At 43.1% G+C, this 21,771-nt stretch overlaps 1 protein-coding gene across 1 annotated transcript in view; it reads left to right on the forward strand.

The window, feature by feature from the left end:
* Positions 1–21,771, forward strand: part of LOC126470752 (NACHT and WD repeat domain-containing protein 2) — a 312,185-nt gene that overhangs the window by 46,530 nt on the left and 243,884 nt on the right. Inside the window, exons 4-5 of the mRNA XM_050098758.1 lie at positions 11,064–11,267; positions 15,134–15,278. Coding sequence (XP_049954715.1) covers positions 11,064–11,267; positions 15,134–15,278 — 349 coding nt within the window. The remainder of the gene's footprint in view (positions 1–11,063; positions 11,268–15,133; positions 15,279–21,771) is intronic.

Below are 21,771 nucleotides of genomic sequence, written 5' to 3' on the forward strand. Positions count from 1 at the left end.
AATCGAATTCTAATCCCAGTCCAGCACCACAATTTTCAACGTCTCAGTTTCAGATAAAGTAAGAGCCTTGTGAACTTACATGGCCATTAGTTCATTAAATGAAATACGTTTTCTATTTTACGACGGCTTGCTGGTGACAAAGTCTCTGCCTGACGGTGTTTCTCCATCTGTCACAGCTCAAACGAATGCCCAGTCGGCAGCGAAGGGATATTATCTTTACTGCGGATATTGAACTACGGAGCTTACTGGCGTTCTGCACTTGGCGTTACTATGGATGAAGGAGAGCTACTTGTGTGTGTTAAAAATCTACGCCTGACGTGATATGTGAACCTACACGTTTTACACATCAATACAAGATTAATCCACCAGACCACAGAACCCCTTGCCAAGCACAGAATTATGAATTGCAGAGTATTCAGTTAGATGTAGATGCAGATGTCAAGGGACGCGTAACAGGAAGGAGGGCGGGATCTGGGAATGGATAGAAGTGCAGAAGTGCAGAATATAACCGTGAAATGCTTGCAAATTATTTCTTACTTAGATGTGTGCCACAGTTCGTTTTATCTTAGGACCGAGAGATAAGGAAGGACTCTTCTCAGAACGAAGAATGGGCTATAGAGAAGGGGAGATCAAAAATACGGTTTCATAGGTGGTGAGAGGAATGATAGAGAGTAAAGACAGCAGCAATTAAAAGAGAAAATGTAGCCTCATTGGAAACCGCTAGATTTGTTTACAAAGTTTTGGGGGAGTATAATAGAAGGGCGTTTGCGGCGATAGTGTCAGAGAGAGAGAGTGTGTGAGAGAGAGAGAATAGAAGAGATATTAACAACGAGTAAACATAAATGTTCAAATGTGTGTGAAATCTTATGGGACTTCACTGCTAAGGTCAATCTTACACAGTACTTAACCTAAATTATGCTAATGACAAACATACACACCCATGCCCGAGAGAGATCTTGAACCTCCGCCGGGACTAGCCTCACAGTCCATGACTGCGGCGCCTTAGACCGCTCGGCTAATCCCGGGCGGCGAGTAAACTAATATGAAATCGTCGGCGTATTGTGTGGAGGACGGAGGATGTATTCATGGATGGAGGGAAAGAGAGAGACGTATTTGAAATAACAAAAACTACTGTGACAGAGTCCATCTACGCTGATTAGTTTGTAAGTATGTAGACAGGGTATAAATGAAATCAAAATAGAATACTTAACAAACTGTATATTCAAAAGAAACCCACTTGAATTAAAAGGGCAACTCAAAGGAAAGCTAACCCATATTGTATCTTTTCTGTTGCCACGCGATCTTCCACTAGCTCCCAATGAGGGAACATGACGAAAAAGAAGACATAACAAAACATTTTAAGAACTCTAATATTTTATCAAGAATCCTCATTATTTTGTGCTTCTATCACGCGTCTTAGCATAGAATGCATAAGCCGTCGGACGTAACAGCCTTAAGAAACAACTTCCTCCCAGGCTTCCAGGACGCAGTCCCAAAGAGCGTCCGCAGTAGTTGGTTGGTTTCGTGGCCAGTTCTCTGGCGACCTCAGCCCACATGTTTCCCATGGAGTTCATATCAGCCGCCCGTGGCGGAGAGTCGATGACGTTGACGCCAATTGTGGAGAGCCGCTGCTGAACAAATGCAGACTTGTGAATGGGAGAATGGTCCTCTTCCAATGTGACGTCCCCTTCTGCGTACAGCGTTCGCACTGACGGAAGCATCACGTTTTCCAACATGTGGGCATACTGCGCGCTGTCCAGAGTTCCTTCTATCCTGTGAAGAATTCCCGCCCCTCTCGCAGAACTCCAACCCCAGCAGCTAACAGATAGCCGGCCACTTCTTCTCGTCGTGCTTACATATTCGCGTCGATGGCGAGTCCCTTGCGGCCTGAAAACGATTCGTGGACCGTCGTTATGGGTGGAAAACACCTTCTCATAAGTGAAAATGACGTTGTCCCACGACGCCCTCAGATGGAGCTCCGCAAATGCTAGCCGGTATAAAACGTTGTCTTCGCTGAGCTCTTGTTTCACGGCGGATCGTCGTGCATGCAGTCCAGCGTCCCTCAGCCTTCGGCGAATCGTGTCACTGGAGCCGGAGAAGTTGGTCTCCCGCCGTAACTGCTTCGCGTTCAGAAAGGGATTTTCTCTGCTCCTAGACACTAGGTCCCTGTCTTCCTGCTGTGAGATCACTCTCTTCCTGCCTGAGCCAGGAGCCCTGTTGGTGGTGCCTCTTTCAAGGCAGATCCTCCACCATCTCGTTGCAGTGGTATGTGGTACGCCGTACCGTCTGCCAGCTTCTCTGATGGAACACCCTCCTTCCTCAGTGAGAGCGACGACTCTACCTCGGCCGGCCGCAGTGGCCGAGCGGTTCTAGGCGCTTCAGTCTGGAACCGCGCGACCGCTACGGTCACAGGTTCGAATCCTGCCTCGGGCATGGATGTGTGTCATGTCCTAAGGTTAGTTAGGTTTAAGTAGTTCTAAGTTCTAGGGGACTGATGACCTCAGATGTTAAGTCCCATAGTGCTCAGAGCCATTTGAACCATTTTTTGACTCTACCTCGAATAGACATCTCCCAGTGAGCCATTACGGCAGACAGCCTGATGTGTATTTCTGTTTGCCGCTCTTATACTGATTCCAGGAGAGGAGGTAAACATATTTACGTCAAATGGAGCTGCAGAGGCAGAGGCATGCAGCGCAGCCGTGCTGGCTCGTCCCGGGCTGTTGGCCCACCCACGCCACCGCCAGGACGCTCACTTGCGTCTCGCCTCGGCCAGCCTGGCTGGCCCGTAGCTCGCAAGCCGCGGCTAGTACAGACCCGGGCCGCATGGCCACGATCACTGCTCGAAGGATCAAAAGTTACACCTAACCTACCCAAGTCTGTAGTACAAACTAACGCAGCTACAGCTATTATACTATAACATGTGCAGGCACACCTACAGTTGACGATTTATTCAAATATTTGACGAACAATACTTTCAAAAATACATTCATTTTAAACATTGCTACCACACAATATTTCACCTAGCTAGCAATAGCATGACGCAGGAAACTATGCTTTCTTGTAAGCGCTGTGCATTAGATGTAGCCTTAAGAAAACCTGTATTCAACCACGACAACTAATCGGAATGTAAAAGTAAACAGGTTTGGCGGCAGCTTCCCCAAATAATAGTATATACTTAGTATATAATACACGTTTTGTGCACTTATAACATGTACTCAGTGTCTCTGAAACAACACGTGCTGCACGACGGAAATTACTTTCTGCTGAGGCACTTTATTTACATCTCAATGATACACGACTGCTAGAGAACATTGCTCTTTACGGCAGTCAATCCACTTGTAAATTAACATCATGATATCGCAGATATTAGGCAACACGTTACTAGGGATGAGTAAGGCCTTAAGTTTTGCAACTAAACATGCTACTCCTAGCTACTACTGAATATGAAGTTGATTATTAACGTGTCTTCATAACCATGTGTGCAGCGTTCGACTCTCAGTCAGCATGGACGTTTTCGTCACCTTATTTCTAGTTAAACGTGTGCACATCTCGCTGATGGTGGACCAACATTGGACATTTCTCGTCTGTTCATGATTAGACAACGGCAGCGGTAGGCGCCGGGTTCGAATCCCGGTCAGGCAATACAACTTCAGTCGTCATTTAAGGTTCCAACCCCACTACTGGTGACAAACTGTGATATCTACATTCTGGTTTTACGTACTTATTCAACAATCCGATTAGGTGCTGGGTTCGCATCCTTGTCCCCAGCATTACATGATGGCATTTCAATTTTAAACATGTGCATCCTTTATTCCTTGACAATGCAACACTATACAACGTCTTTCGAGGTTAATTACCGAGAAGGTAATTGTCATGTTAGGGTTCCTGCTTTCGTACAAACATTATCGTCATTTACGTTCAAGTTGAGAATTGATAACTGATACTGGTGCAAACGTCAATATTTGACGTCTCTTTCTGCCTAGTGATCGAGTCTCGATAAGGCACAAAGCTTTGCTTGGTTAACAATGGCTTTACGTTCTGGGTTTGCATCCGGATCCAGAACGAAGACGTTGGTCATGTCATTTAAAGTACAACTTCGTGTACAAGTAACTGTTAAAGAGTAATGTTAACAATGATATTACTTGTGATTCGCTGTTAATGTTGGGATTTCCGTAGAGTGGTTGCCGCCATTAATCACGTTTTCTTTTAACTGCTTAGTATTACATAAAGTTGATGCGAAACCACTCCCCGTTGAACGTTGACCGACGTTCAGCATGTGTTGGGTAAACCGTTTAGACAGCAAAGAACTTGTTTCCAATTTCCATACAACTTTATAAATCCATATACTGTCTCAAATGTTTAATTGTGCCTAAGGATTACTGAACGATTTATGTGACAAAAGTAGTTGTCCCATAACATTTGAAATGTCACTTATTGTAATTAAGTTTAGTTTACAAACGTTAAGGACTGTCTGATCTCTTCTGTACTGTCGTGGTGTTACTTTACATCTGGACGGACTTTCATAAAGACCGGTGTTCTCTAGTAATCTCTAGCGGTACCCATTGTGTATCTTACAACGACTGTACTGTGGAGGGTTGCGACTATGTGCAACACAGACATGCAATGTTGGTGCAAACATTCACGTACAGCCTACACGTTGGAATTCAGGCGTGATCCACTTTTTTTGCTGTCGAGTGTACGTGTCTCACATTGGAACAACCGAAATAAAATGTTCAAACGTACCTACATTCTGTATTTTAATTTAAAAAACCTACCTGTTACCAACTGCTCGTCTAAAATTGTGAGCCATATGTTTGTGACTATTACAGTGCCATCTATCACAAAGCAAAAAACGTGGTCCAACTAAAACATTCATATTTCTTTATGTACTACACGAATATGTAATAAAAAATGGGGGTTCCTATTTAAAAAAAAAACGCAGTTGATATCCGTTTGACCTATGGCAGCGCCATCTAGCGGGCCAACCATAGCGCCATCTGGTTTCCCCCTTTAAGCTAGACAAGTTTCGTTCTTTGTAGTTTTTTCGTTTGACGCTTATTTCGTGAGATATTTGGCCTGGTCACGATCAATGGACCACCCTGTATATGTATACATACGTTTGTCAGGTAGACCTGTGAAGGTTGGAAGTATCTCCAAATTCCCTTCCCAGATTAACACCTCATAAATACAGCCGGCAGGAGATAGATTAGCAGCATTCGATGAGTGGCCTCTTGCTACTAAGCACTGACCGATCAGATAAGTAAAGGGAGGTTCTTTTACACCAGTAATGGTGATGCAACACAATGTTTCCATTGTGGTGGTGGTTTGAAGCATTGGCATGAAAAGGATGATTTACGGAGAGCACACACTCTATGTTTCTCCAGATGTATGTTTCTGATTCATGTAAAGGGGACTGAATTTATGGATACTATCTATTGAACGAAAAATGCGATAATTACAGTAAATGATGTGTCATATATTAAACTTGAGGCAGATATTCTAAACAAAGCGGTGTCACCTGAGAAACACATGACTGAGGGTAGTCGTCTATGTAAAATTTGCTTTCAGGACGAGATGACTGCAGTATTCCACCCATGTGGAAACGTTACTGTCTGCGCATAATATGCACTATCCATTCCCTCCTGTGCTGCATTTTGGGAGCCTATGGCATCTACAGTTAGAGTATCCGTTCAACATAATTAAGACAGTATGAGCAAACATTCATTGTGCTTGCAAAGTGTATGATGTCTCACGGTAAATGGTAAGCAGTTTCGTTTATTTCCAAGACATAGAATCAGATTCTGTCTTTTGATATGTTACATCTATCATTATCAGCGTGTTTGATCGCATGTTTATGAACTGTTCCTTTTGTTCTGCAGTTTAAGTGATGTATCATAATAAAGCGTATTATTCCTTGCTTTCCTAATAGTGTGTGTGGTATAGTTGAGTACAGCTTTTCTTATCATTTACGCAATCCATATTGTTCTAAAATGCATCTGCACAAAGTGACTACCCAATTTACTTGTCTAGATACCGCTGCAACATAAACGTTACATTTTCTGTCGTGTTTTATAATATTATGCCATATTATTGGAACTTCATAGTTGTGGAAAATAACACAGCTCTAACGCTTTTAGATAGCCTTGCCACCATTGTTCTTACTTTTAACTAGTGTATTGTACATAGCCTTCAGTAGGCCTGTGTTATTTGAAATAATAGCAATAATTGTTAATCAGCAGCATCAGTTATATTTTTTATAGTGACTAACAAAATGCATTTCGTTTATCCCTCCTAAAATGGTACTTGAGAACAATTTAAATGTGAAAATATTCAATACGAGCGTGTGTTTTTAGTTACTTCAAGCGCAGTCCTGAATAGTAACATTCGGACTGTCTATTTTTTTTCGTGCTTGTCTGTTTAGCGTAATATTTTAGCTGACACATATTTTTCTACAGTTATAGGCCTGGTAATGTTGGTTTTATGACACTGAATTCTTAGGCCGAACTTCTAAAATGTCACCTGTTATTAGACATGGAACACTAGCACTAAAGTATATACTTCAGAATTTTGGGCGCTAATTTGGTGAATATGTGTATATGTGAAATTTAACTTGGCTTTCTCTTACACTGCAGACGTATTTTTGCAGTATTGTGACTTCACATTAATTGATTTGAATATTATACCGCTTTTTCATGTTTTTACCACAAGTAGGCTCTCGATAATTGATTTTTTGCGCTTTGTACATATTTTGCAGACCTTTTAGAACACTTTAAAATCTTAGATACTGAAAATAATTAATTTATTACTCTGTTGTGTTTTTTTAACAGTGAAGCTACCTGCCAGTGACAGTGAGAATTACTCATCGGTCAAAGAACCAATTATCCACTTTTCTACAGTGCATCCACCTACTGGTGGCAGTAATAACATCAAATAAATTTTGGTACAAAGATCGAAATTAACTCGTTTTCTATAGTGCAACCATTTGCTCGTGACAGAGGCAGATAGAATTGAAGAAACTAATTTATTTTACAAAATAAGCTCACAGGCCTTCAAGGTAACCTCCATTGGTGCTTATGACAGCTCCCCAATGTTTTGGCAACGTGTGTATTCCGGATAGGTCACCTTCATTGTTGAGCTGTCTGATTACACATGTCACCTTATAGGAAGCTACATCAGTTGTAGCAAAACGTTTTACACGGATTTGTTCCTTCAAACTGCAAAAAAAAAAAAAAAAAAAAAAAAAAAAAAAAAAAAAAAAGTCTGGTGGGTTCATAAGGACTGTATGGTGCCTGGGGAAGTATTTCCCATCCATATGTAGTAGTTGCAATATTTTACTATGTTACATGCGTGATCTTGCATTATTGTGCAAAATGAGAGCAGCAGTTGCAAACATGTCAGGCCTTCTTTGACGAATTTTTGGATGCAAAGCGTTTTGGAGAAGCAAATTCTAGTACGGTACATGCCTGTTACAGACTTCCCCTGGGGTATTGTATTTGTAGCTATGATTCAGTTCGTGTCATATGCAAAGATCATCATCAGTTTCACGTTTGATTGTTGATAGCGGAATTTTTTCGTGCGTGGGGAGTCAGGAGTTTTCCATTGTGACTACTGAGACTTCAGATATGATTGAAAGCCTTGTATTCAGGTTTCATCAAACGCAACACTCTTTTTCAGAAATTATTCTGCTTCTGTTGGATAACTTCGAAGCAATCCTCTTGCGATTGTTTTGCGAGCTGTTTTCTGCTCTGCACTCAGATCATGCAGAATCCATCTGGCAACAACGTTTCTCATGTTTAACTTATCGTCCATGATTCTGTAAACTGAAGTGACAGACATTGTGGTCTCATATGCGATTTCCTCACCTGTTTTTCGTCCATTCCCTCTCAAAATGTCGTTAACAATGACGTGAAACATGTACTCTATTGCAGTTGATGCCCATCCATTTCTTGGGTTGTCCTCAGTGCTTGCCCAACCTTAGAGAACCTCTACTCAATCTTAATGGAAACGAGCAGACCATCGTGATAGTGTGCTACGATCGACTACACTATTTCCACACACCTCTCTCAAAGCATTGTAAATTACTGCTGCGTTCTTTCCACGTAGGGGTTCGATTTTGATGTAGGAGTACCGGTCACTACGTATAAGCCGACCTGACTCGGTTTCAGCTTCCATTTTAAGACTGAATAACTCATGAGTGGACGGCACGTTAGCCGAAGAACCACAGGAGATTCTGAGCAGATGGCAAGAATACATAGAATTTCTGTGTATCGTGGATTAAATATCAGGCGGTATCAAGGATGAGGAGGAGGAATATGTGCCAGAAGATGGAAAGTGGTGCAGCATTTTGGGAACAGAAGTATAAAAGGCGCTGAAGGAGATGAAGAAACGAAAGGCGTTGCCAACAGAAGCGTTGAAGAGTTTGGAAACAGGGGAAGGGAGGAAATCTGTCTCTGTAATTAGATATACAACAAAGGGGAATGGTTTGATGACTTTTTTGCAACGGTAATGATATCTGTTGAGAAAAAGAGAAATACCGAAAAATATGAAGAACATAGTGTACCAGCCTTATTTGTCCTGCAGTTAAAGTATTACTGAGAGTGCTGAGTAAAAGGCTGTCTGGCAAGTTGGATGTTTCGATTGGGGAGGAACTCTTCGTATCTATAAGGAGAAAAGTAACAAGAGATGCTATTGGCGTGTTAAGAATCAAAGAGGAAAGATGTATTGAGAGAGGTCGAGAAAGTTACGTTGTTTTTATTGATTTGGAAAAAGCTTTCGACGGGGTTTAATCGAACGACCTGATAAATATTTCGAAGAGGAAAGGAGTAGATTGGAAGGACATATGTCTGGCTCAGGATCTAGATTTACAACAGAGAATAAGCATAAGGAGTGTAAATGAAATGTTGGAAGAAAGCAAAACTGGAAGGGGCTTTAGACAAGGTTGTGTCTCTCCCCTTTGTAGTTCAACTTATACCGGGAAGAGATTATTGCAATAGGTTTAGATGGGAAAAGAGGAGTATGTATTGGTGGAAAGAGAACAGATTATATAAGATTTGCTGATGACGTGGAATTAGTGGCAGAAAGGGAACGAACTGTAAATGAAATGCTAAAAGGTCTGAACGAGATTGTGTGGAGCATGGGACGACAATCAATATAGCAAAAATAAAGAGTATGGTGATCGGAACAGGAAGCAGGCTCGCAGATATTAAGATAGGACAAGTTATTATTAGCCAAACGAGAGCATTTAAATACACTACTGCCCATTAAAATTGCTACACCACGGAGATGACGTGCTACAGACGCGAAATTTAACCGACAGGATGAAGATGCTATGATATGCAAATGATTAGCTTTTGCACAGCATTCACACAAGGTTGGCGCCGGTGGCGACACCTACAACGTGCTGACATGAGGAAAGTTTCCAATAGATTTCTCATACACAAACAGCAGTTGACCGGCGTTGCGCGGTGAAGCATTGTTGTGATGCCTCGTGTAAGGAGGAGAAATGCGTACCATCACGTTTCCGACTTTGATAAAGGTCGGATCGTAGCCTGTCACAATTGCGGTTTATCGTATCGTGACACTGCTGCTCGCGTTGGTCGAGATCCAATGACTGTTAGCAGAATACGGAATCGGTGGGTTCAGGAGGGTAATACGGAACGCCGTGCTGGATCCCAACGACCTCGTATCACTAGCAGTAGAGATGACAGGCATCTTATCCGCATGGCTGTAACGGATCGTGCAGCCACGTCCCGATCCCTGAGTCAACAGACAGGGATGTTTGCAAGACAACAACCATCTGCACGTATAGTTCGACGACGTTTGCAGCAGCATGGACTATCAGCTCGGAGACCATGGCTGCGTTTACCCTTGACGCTGCATCACAGACAGGAGCGCCTGCAATGATGTACTCAACGACGAACCTGGGTGCACGAATGGCAAATCGCCATTTTTTCGGATGAATCCAGGTTCTGTTTACAGCATCATGATGGTCGCATCCGTGTTTGGCGTCATCGCGGTGAACGCACATTGGAAGCGTGTATTCGTCATCGGCACACTTGCGTATCACCCGGCCAGTGTATCACACGTCTCGGTCACCTCTTGTTCGCATTGACGGCACTTTGAACAGTGGACGTTACATTTCAGATGTGTTACGACCCGTGGCTCTACTCTTCATTCGATCCCTGCGAAACCGTACATTTCAGCAGGATAATGCACGACCGCATGTTGCGGGTCCTGTACGGGCCTTTCTGGATACATAAAATGTTCGACTGCTGCCCTGGCCAGCACATTCTCCAGATCTCTCACCAATCGGAAACGTCTGGTCAGTGGTGGCCGAGCAACTGGCTCGTCACAATACGCCCGTCACTACTCTTGATGAACTGTGGTTTCGTGTTGAAGCTGCATGGGCAGCTGTACCTGTACACGCCATCCAAGCTCTGTTTGACTCAATGCCCAGGCGTATCAAGGCCGTTATTAGGGCCAGAGGTGGTTGTTATGGGTACTGATTCCTCACGATCTGTGCACCCAAACTGCGTGAAAATGTAATCACATGTGAGTTCTAGTATAATATATTTGTCCAATGAATACCCGTTTATCATCTGCATTTTTTCTTGGTGTAGCAGTTTTAATGGCCAGTAGTGTATATAGCCAGCGAGTTGCTGGAGGACCTTCAGTTCGACGTGGTCTCCGCCTGCATTGCAAGTTGAAATTTTTTGCGTATGAAAATCGTCGTCAGAGGTAAAATAAGCGATACATGGCAGGAAAAGAACCTTGGACCAACCGAAAAATGAACCCAGGGCCTTTGGATATGCAGCCTTACGGTTACCCTTTTAAACACTAAGCCACACTCAGGTTTTCCTATGCATGGAAAATAGTTCTAATATTGCGGCCTCATCCTCTTGACCACATTTCCCCATGCCCTTGCTGCAGCCATAAAGTATGGATTCGAGTGTCGCTGTTTACAGTTGGTCGACAAAACTCACGCTTACGGAAACATGAGCATTTTAGCTGAGAAGTATGAACAGTGTAGCATTTTTTTTTTGAGACGTGCGTTTGTGTGCAAGGTGTTCCTGGGCCAGAAGTACGGCTACCGGCCGATCCCGACGTACATCATCTCATCGGAACTGCAGATGCTGCGGGACGAGTTGGCCAACACGGGGAACGACGTATCGCTGCTGGACACGTGGTACCGTAAGGACAGCAACGCCGTGCCGCCAGTCTCCGTGCTGCAGCCCATCTCTTCCATACTCATCAACTTCAACAACAAGGTCAACAACCTGCTCATTCTCCTCCTGGCGAAAGCTGGCTGCCAGTGCTGTTTCTCAATTCATACAGCAAATACGTTAAATTACTCGGACGCAATACAGGAACTACACGGTTCTCCGTGCACGCAATGTGTTTTTTAGTTGAGGTTTTATTTTTTGTAGCAGAATATCCATTTATTACAAATAAAACAGAAATATAAAATGAAGCATACTGGCAGATTAAAACTGTGTGCCCAACCAGGGCTTGTACGTAGGACCTTTGCCTTTCGTGAGCAAGTGCTTTAGCAACTGAGCTACCCAAGAACGGCCGGCCGAAGTGGCCGTGCGGTTAAAGGCGCTGCAGTCTGGAACCGCAAGGCCGCTACGGTCGCAGGTTCGAATCCTGCCTTGGGCATGGATGTTTGTGATGTCCTTAGGTTAGTTAGGTTTAACTAGTTCTAAGTTCTAGGGGACTAATGACCTCAGCAGTTGAGTCCCATAGTGCTCAGAGCCATTTGAACCATACCCAAGAACGAGTCAGAACTCATCCTTACAGCTTTCCTTCCGCCCGGCCATCATCTTCTACTTGCCGAACTTCAGGCTTGAGACCTGGCCGGCACACAATTTCAGTCTGCCAAGATGTTTCATGTCAGCACTGCAGAGTGAAAATTCGTTCTAGAGAAATATCTAATGCTCAAAAAACGTTTTGCATCACTATCATTATTTAGATTTTTTTGTAATCGGAAAATCCAAACATGCAGTTCTTTAGAGCGTGCCGTGTCCCCATTCGTTAACGGGACAATGTGCATTCAATCTGTACGCGATCGTGTTCAAAGTCTTGGATATCGGAAGGATTCTTCAACATATCTTTTTGACGCAACGAAGTAATTAACATTGACCCAGTGGGGACTAAGTGAAAATAACTGATATATTTGGCTAAACAGGAAGTGGGTTTAAGAACGTAGTGAGACTAATGAGGCCCCAAGTAATTGCCGTAAGCGAAATAAACAGTGTTTAAATTGAATCATTTTTATCATTACTGAACAGTCGTTGAACATAGCTCCCTGTTATTATAGGATGTAGAGCACAGAATGGTTGGAGGCACGCGGTTTTATGGGCTATCTACCAGTGTGCTTGATAAACGAACACCTTCACTATTCCAATTGCCGTAAACTTGAGTGAACATTTATGAACTGAATTTTACAAGGTGCGAGAGAAGGCAGTTGTCAGGTCTCGGATTTTTATCCTGTTGTAAATTCATGCCCTTTTATATTTACTAAAGTGCAGTTGAAACTACAGATTTATTTTCAAGTTTGTAAAGACTCAGTCACACTTTTCGCGACAATTATCAGCAGGGTGAAGCCCTGCAGTGTGTGGTGTGTACGATTTCTAAGCGTCTGATCGTCGGTGACATGTCCAAATTGCTATAACAATTGGCAGCTTTTCGTGACATCTGAAACACCGTTTTCAAATGGAGAGCGTGTGTGGCTGACAGCCAGTGAGTAAAGACCTTATAGTGCCATGAAAGATTCAAATGTGTGTGAATTCCTAAGAGACCAAACTGCATAGGTCATCGGTCTCTAGACTTACACACTGCTTAAACTAACTTATACTAAGAACAATGCACACTCACATGCCTGAGGGAGGACTCGAACCTCCGGCGGGAGGGGCCACGCAGTCCGTGACGTGACGCCTCAAACCGCACGGCCACTCCGCGCGGCGCCATGAAACGTAATGCCACCAAAATTTTATATGAAAACTCTCATACCTTTCTAAATAAAACAAATGTTATTAACACTCTGCGCATTATTTTTCGTGGCTACATATTTACAACCCCCTGCCGCTAGCGGGCTCCGAATTGTAGATTGTAACATGGCGGTGGGTAACGTAACTATGTCGCTGCGTGAGAAACAGCGTACTGTAATCAAGTTTCGAATTCGAAGAGTTCGTCCACACACGGAGCACCCTTTTATTCAGCATGGCAATGCTACACCACGCACGAGTGCTGCAACATCTGCAACAATCCGACGCCTATAGTTCACAGTCATCCATCATCCTCCATACAGTCCCGATTGGCCCCATCCGCTTTTCATCTGTTTCCAGAACTTAAAGAACACCTCCGAGGACTTCACTCTCATAGTGATGAAGCGGTGCAAGCAGAGGTGAGGTTTTGGCTCTGTCAACAAATCCAAATATTGTACAATGATGCTATCAACAAAGTGGTTTCTCGTTGGGAGAAATGTGACGACGTCGAGAAATAAATATGTAGACATGAAGAAGAAAAATGTAAACTGTTAATAACGTTTGTTTTATTTAAAAAGCTTTAAAAAGTTCGGAGGATTACTTATCAGCGCGCCCTCTTAGGCATGTTACATGAGAATCTTGGACGGATGGAAACAAAACAAATGGCAATTGCGATACACACTACGCGAATCTATACGTTACAGTAACTAAAACGCGAGACTACACCCACTGTTGTGGCGTAATAAGCTAGCTACGCCACACTGAGAAGGGAGCCGAAAGGCACGCGTACACACACGCCGACTGGCGTCAAGTCTGGAACAGGATACGTTATGACTGCTATAAAGAAAATACGTAGCTTTGGAATATACTTAACTTTTAATCACTCCTTGTGATACATCTCTCTTGACTATACAAATGAGACTCGTAAGATACATGCACTGTTACAATTGGCGCCTTGCTAGGTCGTAGCCATGGACTTAGCTGAAGGCTATTCTAACTGTCTCTCGGCAAATGAGAGAAAGGCTTCGTCTGTGTAGTCGCTAGCAAAGTCGTCGTACAACTGGGGAGAGTGCTATTCCGTAACTCGAGACCCGCCTTGTGGTGGCGCTCGGTCTGCGATCACACAGTGGCGACACGCGGGTCCGACATGTACTAAATGGACCGCGGCCGATTTAAGCTACCACCTAGCAAGTGTGGCGTCTGGCGGTGACACCACACCCACTATGTACAAAAACACGCAAGGAATTTAAGAAAAAAATCATGAAGATAAACGTAGGTGTTGAGGTGGATCGTGAGTAGATAGAGGATGAGGAGTCTGATGGGTGGGCAGAACCGTAGTATCAAGAGGAAAAGGGATGGGGGAGATGAAAAGGGAAGAGGGAAAGGGGAGCCCCGATATGGAGTTATTGGAATCTAGTTGGCAGATAGCGTAGGATATATAGAGACGTTCGATGTGGGTGAGGGAGGGGGTGGGAATTTGATGAGCTGGTAAAGGATCCACGTGAGGGAGGGTAAACGGTTGTGGAAAGCAAGGTGGAATGCGTCAGTTCAAGGATTTGTAGGTACTCATAAAAATTAGTGGGAGCTAATACCCATGAAAAATTTGCATAGGAGAGGATGGGTCCTATCAGGATTTGTAGGTGAGAAGGACAGTGGATGGGTGTAATCCTCAAGTTCAGCCAGTTAGTATATTGCAAGCTTTCTGTACGATAGTTATTAGGTGGCATTTTCCACGTTAATTGCCGGTCGGAGGTTAGTCCAAGATATTTTAGTGTACTAGTTAGCTGAATAGAACGGTTATAAATGTTGAGATAGAAGTGATGGAGGCCGAAGCTACGCGTGGTTCGTATTAGAATTGTTGGCTGGGTTTTGAATGGGGCCGTTGGTTGCCTCAGAAGGTATACTGATTGAGGTGGATTTTGAGGGATCGTTGGAATTTTTGGATTGTAGGGCAGAGGGCGAGGAAAGACGAAAAATTAATGCGGTAACCTCAATTTCGTGTTTTTCACTGTACTAAGTTAGTATGACATTACCCGAGTAATTCTGTTAAACTGTAAGTGGTAACCAAAACGTGTAGGATCAGTATTATGTTTTCTCTAAAACAATGAAATGTGTACATGTGTGTGCGAGGTGTAATGTGTCCGCAGAGGGTGCCGAAGCTACAACAGCACGACCAGGCGCTGTGGTGGGACACTTTGGCCCGCATGCAGAAGCTGCTGCGCAAGGCGGCGCATGCGCTCTACAGTGCAGAGAAGATTGACAAGGATACCATGCACAACTACTTCATGTCTGGTTAGTACTGCTTGAGCCTATCATATTGTTATTGGTATTGTTGTTGGAATTACCATGCAGTGACGTTTCTTAAGTTTGCTTGTAGAACGAACTAGGTAATCCAATGGCACTGTGAGGTCATGTAGTGCATTACTGTACAGCTTCACATTACTACGAGGGCAAGCTGAAAAGTTTGTGGCCAGGCACCGATATCAGTGAAATTTGGTTTTTGGTACCAAATAGTATCTAATAGTTTCCCTATTTTGAATTTAAATTTTTGTCCCTTGTATCTTTTGGATCAGTTTAGAAAGTGTTTGCGAGCTGACTGCAGTGGTTAGCTGTTCAAAAAATGGCTCTGAGCACTATGCGACTTAACTTCTGAGGTCATCAGTCGCCTAGAACTTAGAACTAATTAAACCTAACTAACCTAAGGACATTACACACATCCATGCCCGAGGCAGGATTCGAACCTGCGACCGTAGCGGTCGCTCGGCTCCAGACTGTAGCGCCCAGAACCGCACGGGCACTCCGGCCGGCGGTTAGCTGTTGGTGAGCATGTTTTCCATTGTAGTGTTTCCGGGAAACTGAAGTTTTGCTGTGGCTAACGTGAAAGTACGGCGTGCCTGTATAAAGATGGTTTTAAACTCAGGAAAACTGCTGCTGAAATGCACTTAATGTTGAACCAAGCTTTTGGAAACAACGCTTCATGTCAGATCAATAATCACGACAAGTGTAAGCGTTTCTACAAATAACGAACAAGTGAAAGACCTGACTTCAAGATCGTAGATAGACCATCCAAGACCTCTGCAATATCTTGGTAATAAGTTGTGGTGCATTGCAACTTATTCTGTGAGAAGCACTGAACACGAGAAGGATTGCTACGAAGTTTGTGACACGACTACTCCAGGGCGATCCATACATTCTTTCAAAGGTTGATGCTGGTAATGAAAGGTGGATTTATGGCTATGACTCCTAAATGAAGCAGTAATCGTCACAATCGAAGAGTCTTTCACCTAACCGAAATAAGCATTAAAAGTGAACAGTTACATAAAGTCCTTGATGATATGTCAGATGGTCAATAAAAAGTTCTGTCGTGATGTTCTAAGACGTTTAAGGGCGGGCATGAGGAAAATTCGTCCACAGAAGTAGCATAAGATTTATTTATTTATTTTATGTACACGTCAAGTTCCGTAGGGCCAAATTGAGGAGCAAATCTCCACGGTCATGGAACGTGTCAGTACATGAAATTACAACATAAAACTAATAACAGATACGGTTCTAGGCGCTTCAGTCCGGAACCGCGCGACTGCTACGGTCGCAGGTTCGAATCCTGCCTCGGGCATGGATGTGTGTGATGTCCTTAGGTTAGTTAGGTTTAAGTAGTTCTACGTTCTAGGGGACTGATGACCTCAGATGTTATGTCCCATAGAGCTCAGAGCCATTTGAATAACTGATAAAAATAAACGATCATGAACCTGAAAAATGTCAGTCCATAAGTTTAAGTAAACACTATCAGCAATAAATAAGAATCAGCTTAATTTTTCAAGGAACTCCTCGACAGAATAGAAGGAGTGACTCATGAAGAAACTCTTCAGTTTCGATTTGAAAGCGCGTGGATTACTGCTAAGATTTTTGAATTCGAGTGGCAGCTTATTGAAAATGGATGCAGCAGTATACTGCACACCTTTTTGCACAAAAGTTAAGGAAGTCCGATCCAAATGTAGATGATTTCTGCCGACTGTTAACCGAGTGAAAGCTGCTTATTTTTGAGAATTTGCTAGTTGATACCCACATTCATATATGCGTTACACATAGAACCTACTTAGTTTTTTTTTTTTAACTTTGTACCGTACATAAACTAGCTTACCTTATTCTTCAGTGTTTCTCATTTTCCTGTTAGCAAATTTCGCAGTCAGTAGGTAAAATTATATTTCAGTCCTTTAACATCTTCTACTGTTGATAAACAGTAGTATTGTATCCTATTACTCCACAGCGACTAGTAAAGAAACAAAGACACAAAAGAAACGCAGGAACCGCGAAACTACATCTTATACAACAATAATCCACAACAGGAAAGCAATTTTCACTCTAGATGGCACGTATCAAAGGTACTGTAAGAAAAATAGGTACACCAAGGGAGGAATGAACGAGTGTAATAGTAGACTTACAAAAATAAATACGGTATCCATTAATTACTTTCTTATTAGTAATCATTAGAACCCTATCCTAATTGATCGACTTATTACGACTAGCTCGGACAGCACTACAGAATTCCCTGTAAATGTTATCAACTTATGACACATAGTGTAAGGTGGTAGATTGAATGAATGTCAATTTCACACCTTACATGAAATATTTTATATGTCATAACAAGTAGATGAGTATGTCACTTCACATACTTCAGCGTAATGAGCAGATTGGCCTATTAAAATGTACGGCAAGTAATGCAAACGGATGACACCTGATTCGACGGTATTAGCACACCAAACCCAAATCCTACATGTCAGTTAGCTAAAGGTGAAAAAAGCTGCTGGAGGAAACGTTTTAGTTTAAGGGCAGATGTGAGTTGCGCCGTCACGGACCAAGTACAACGGAGCGCTTTTAAAAAGGGACTGGTGACCCATGGCGAAAGGGACAACGAACGCACTGGGCGATACATCGAAGAGAGCAGGTAGCGGGCCAGTGGGCACGAGATGTCCGATTGGCTGGAATAAACTCGAAAGGAGTAGAAAAGGGCGAAATTTCGACGCAGTTTAAAGGTAGGCCCTTTGTGATTGGCAGAGGTAGTTTCCACAAGATGAAAGGAACGTTCCCATTGGTCTGAAAAAGCTGTGACGTGAAACACGGAAGGGCACAGGTGGGGTACAGTTTGCTACGAAAGACACAAGACCGAAAACTTCAGGGACTCTCCTCTGACCAGCATCAAGTGTAGAACAGGGTGCATCACGCTCTGTACGACGCCAAAAGAGGAATTTTGTGTGAACACTGCGTTCACTTCGGGTGACATTCAGCGAGAAATTAGCTGAAGAGTCGTGGAGCTCCAGCAGCGGAGAAACGAAACAGCCTCATAGTTAATTGTTGTTGTGAGAGCTGAGAGGGCATTGTAGTATACACGCTGCTCCATCTATGCACGTGTATATCGCCATATTTCCGGACTAGGGATGAGTGCATGTTTTCTCGCCTAACGAGAAACATAGGACAGTTTCTGCTGACAAAATCAGTAAAGATTTTGATTTGCCATTTTTATAGCATTTTCAGAGGGCGAGAGCAGTCCTGCAGCTGACAGCTCATCGCAGCTAAGGTAAATGCCGCTAGAAGAGGCGAAACTTGTTGGTTCACCAGCTTGCGTCCACTGTGAACTCGAGCAACCTTTAGTAATCATTTTCTCATCTTGTCACAAAAACTAACCCTCCTCCGTAGACTTGATTGTCATGCTAAATAGTACCGAATTTAGAACCGGAATCGGATGATTTGTTGTAATATTGGACAACTTCAACTTGTAGAGAACCTTCTATTTAAATTTGATATTGTTGTGTTGAGTGTAATTTCGGCTAAACAGGAAGTAATGCGTAATCTTGACAACTGTCCTAACATTGTCATGTCACAACCTACTTATATGCAAATTCGTGTACTTCTTTGACAATAATTCTGAAATTAAACAAATTGTGTACAGCTAAACACCAATGTGCTCTCTCCTAGAATAAGGATCCATTCTAGAGACGCTAATGCATTCACAGGATGTTTTTGCTGATGTCTGACAAACGTGAAAAGGAGTGGAGTGTCAGAATAGTGTATGGTGTGACCAGCGCTCGCTTCTAGCAATGAACTCATTGTAGATTTGGACACCACCGTCTTTCTATTGATCGGTAGGTAGAATACCACGGCTTGTGAATTGCGACAGCCCTCTGTTAATTGTGTGAACTGTGGACAGGGATAAACTGGAGTCATTTGAACTGCGGACAGGGGATTGGCCACCCATTTAGCGTTACCCGAGAGACAGCCGAGAATGTTGGCTGATTGTCTCCCATATTCGCCACCGAAGTAACAACTAAAAGGTCAGTCAACAAGTACATAACTGAAAAACATTAAATCGTCAAAAATAAGTCGTCCAGTTTATTCTTCTTCAGTTCTTTGAACAAAAACTTGAAGCTAACTCTTTTAACAAAACCGAATCGATCGAATACTTTTTTCTTCAAGTCTGACATCCGCTCCCGTAAAAATGCTTCCTTCTCAACAGTTGGCCGCTTCGCACTGTTTGCACTCGTGATTTTCACGTATGTGTCTGCTTGCACCCCAAGAAGAATCCCCGCAAGACGGCAGACAGAAGGATGGGCAGAATAAAACGAACCGTTCAGTTTAGAATGAAAAGCTTCAGAACTTTTCATGGTATGGTTGCAGGTGAGCAAGTGTTCGGTGGATATATATGTGTCGAAAACATAGTCGGTAAATTTTACTATTGCAGGGGTCTGTTTCAACACGTACTCCCCGTCTTCCCATATCCAGTCGCCAGAGGTAACTGCCATGAAATCATCAGTGAAGCACTCCATTGCCATATCTGGACTCAGTAACAAGTAGATTTTCAAGTAATATCTCTCTGGCGCGCTGCTGAACTGATCATTGCCAACTTCAGTGACTGAATCTGTTGGGTTATTTGTGGTATTGATGGGCAATGATACCACATATAGAACATGATGAGCGGAAATGTGGAACAACTACATGAGTAGTGAGTAAATAAAACTAAGTGGATGAGCAGAACGACGTGTTTCCGAACGTGAGTAAATAATTGTCCGCAGATCACATTTTCGACAGCGAGAGCCGAGGAGCGATTACTGGATTAGTCGATAAGCCGATAAATCGGCTCTGTACGCAGTTTACATGGCAACATAGTGATGTGGAACCCGGTGAACGTAGTACACACGCAACCTAGAATACCATTCGTATTTAACTTCTTTTTATGTACCCAGGCGTGGAGTCGCCCCCCTACCCCTCCCACCCATCCAATGTGCGGGGGCCCGTATAATTCGCTAACTCTTGCTACGCGGCTAACCCGGCTAACCCGGCATTGCCCCCAATACTGACTGTTACAAGTCGGCATCATTCGGAACACTTCGTGTCGCCTATTCTCTATTTCAGAGACGCTAAAGATGTGATATTGTAGTTGCTGAATTGCTTGACGAAGGGTTGTCATGTTGTCTGTGTGAGCAAACGATTAATTTATTAATAACAGCAACTGCAATTTATTTGAATTTAAATACGTTATACAATACGTGACACTATCAAAAATGTGTACTAAATGCTTTGAATGTTATTTTTCTTCTAATCATTGTGTTGTATCACAACAACCTGGATTTAATTTCATAGTCCTTACTACAAATATGTACTGCATTCGAGGATGACTGTCTCTATAATGCGCATTCACGAATCCGTGTTATTTCCGTGTCAAAATTAACACCATAGCAGCTGATCGGTTCGAGTCGCACATGCGCCTGAGTTGTCATTACTAAAAGACAAAATAAAACATTCCCTGTCTCACATCGCCGGCCTGTGTGGCCGAGCGGCTCTAGGCGCTACAGTCTGGAACCGCGCGACCGCTCCGGTCGCAGGTTCGAATCCTGCCTCGGGCATGGATGTGTGTGATGTCCTTAGGTTAGTTAGGTTTAAGTAGTTCTAAGTCTAGGGGATTGATGACCTCAGATGTTAAGTCCCATAGCGCTTAGAACCATTTGAACCATTTTTTTGTCTCACATCTTGTAATTTCACAGTAGGCGTGCTACTTACCTCTTTACCCACGATGTAAGCGACCAACTGTACTCAGCTCACGGCCGAATTCACTAACATCAATTAAAATTAGGTGCATTTTAAAATATTACTGCCTCTGTGATTATTTTTGTTTGTTACTGAGCAGGAAATAAAGCTCTCAACGTTAGTTGTCGTTTTTCCATTCGTCTGTTATTTGCTAGATGCATTTTACTTTAAAATACGGCTGAGAGCCGAGGGCCGGTTGAATACTTGATTTGGACTGCTTGCTGCTATAGTTAGACGACCACTGCTCTATGCGATTCTTTCTGCGTCAATGTTGTTGATTAACGAGTGTCGTTGCTTGCAACGTTAAAATGGTTCAAATGGCTCTGGGCACTATGGGACTTAACATCTGACGTCATCAGTCCCCTAGAACTTAGAACTACTTAAACCTAACTAACCTAAGGACATCACACACGTCCATGCCCGAGGCAGGATTCGAACCTGCGACCGTAGCGGTCGCACGGTTCCAGACTGAAGCGCCTAGAACCGCTAGGCCACACATGCCGGCTGCAACTTAAAACATTACACGAGATATCACTATGTACATCTCATGGCACTCGTTCCGTTCAACAGCGAATGCAGCTGGATTTTGAACTTGTCTGTAAGCTATCTCGAATGAAATTATTTAATGACATATCCAAAGACTATTTGATTTGTAAAAGCTCGTATCAGAGCATCTGATCTGAATTCTGAAATTCAAAATTATTTTATT

The sequence above is a fragment of the Schistocerca serialis genome, chromosome 3, assembly GCF_023864345.2.
Source record: "Schistocerca serialis cubense isolate TAMUIC-IGC-003099 chromosome 3, iqSchSeri2.2, whole genome shotgun sequence".
Classification (NCBI taxonomy): Eukaryota; Metazoa; Arthropoda; class Insecta; order Orthoptera; family Acrididae; genus Schistocerca; species Schistocerca serialis.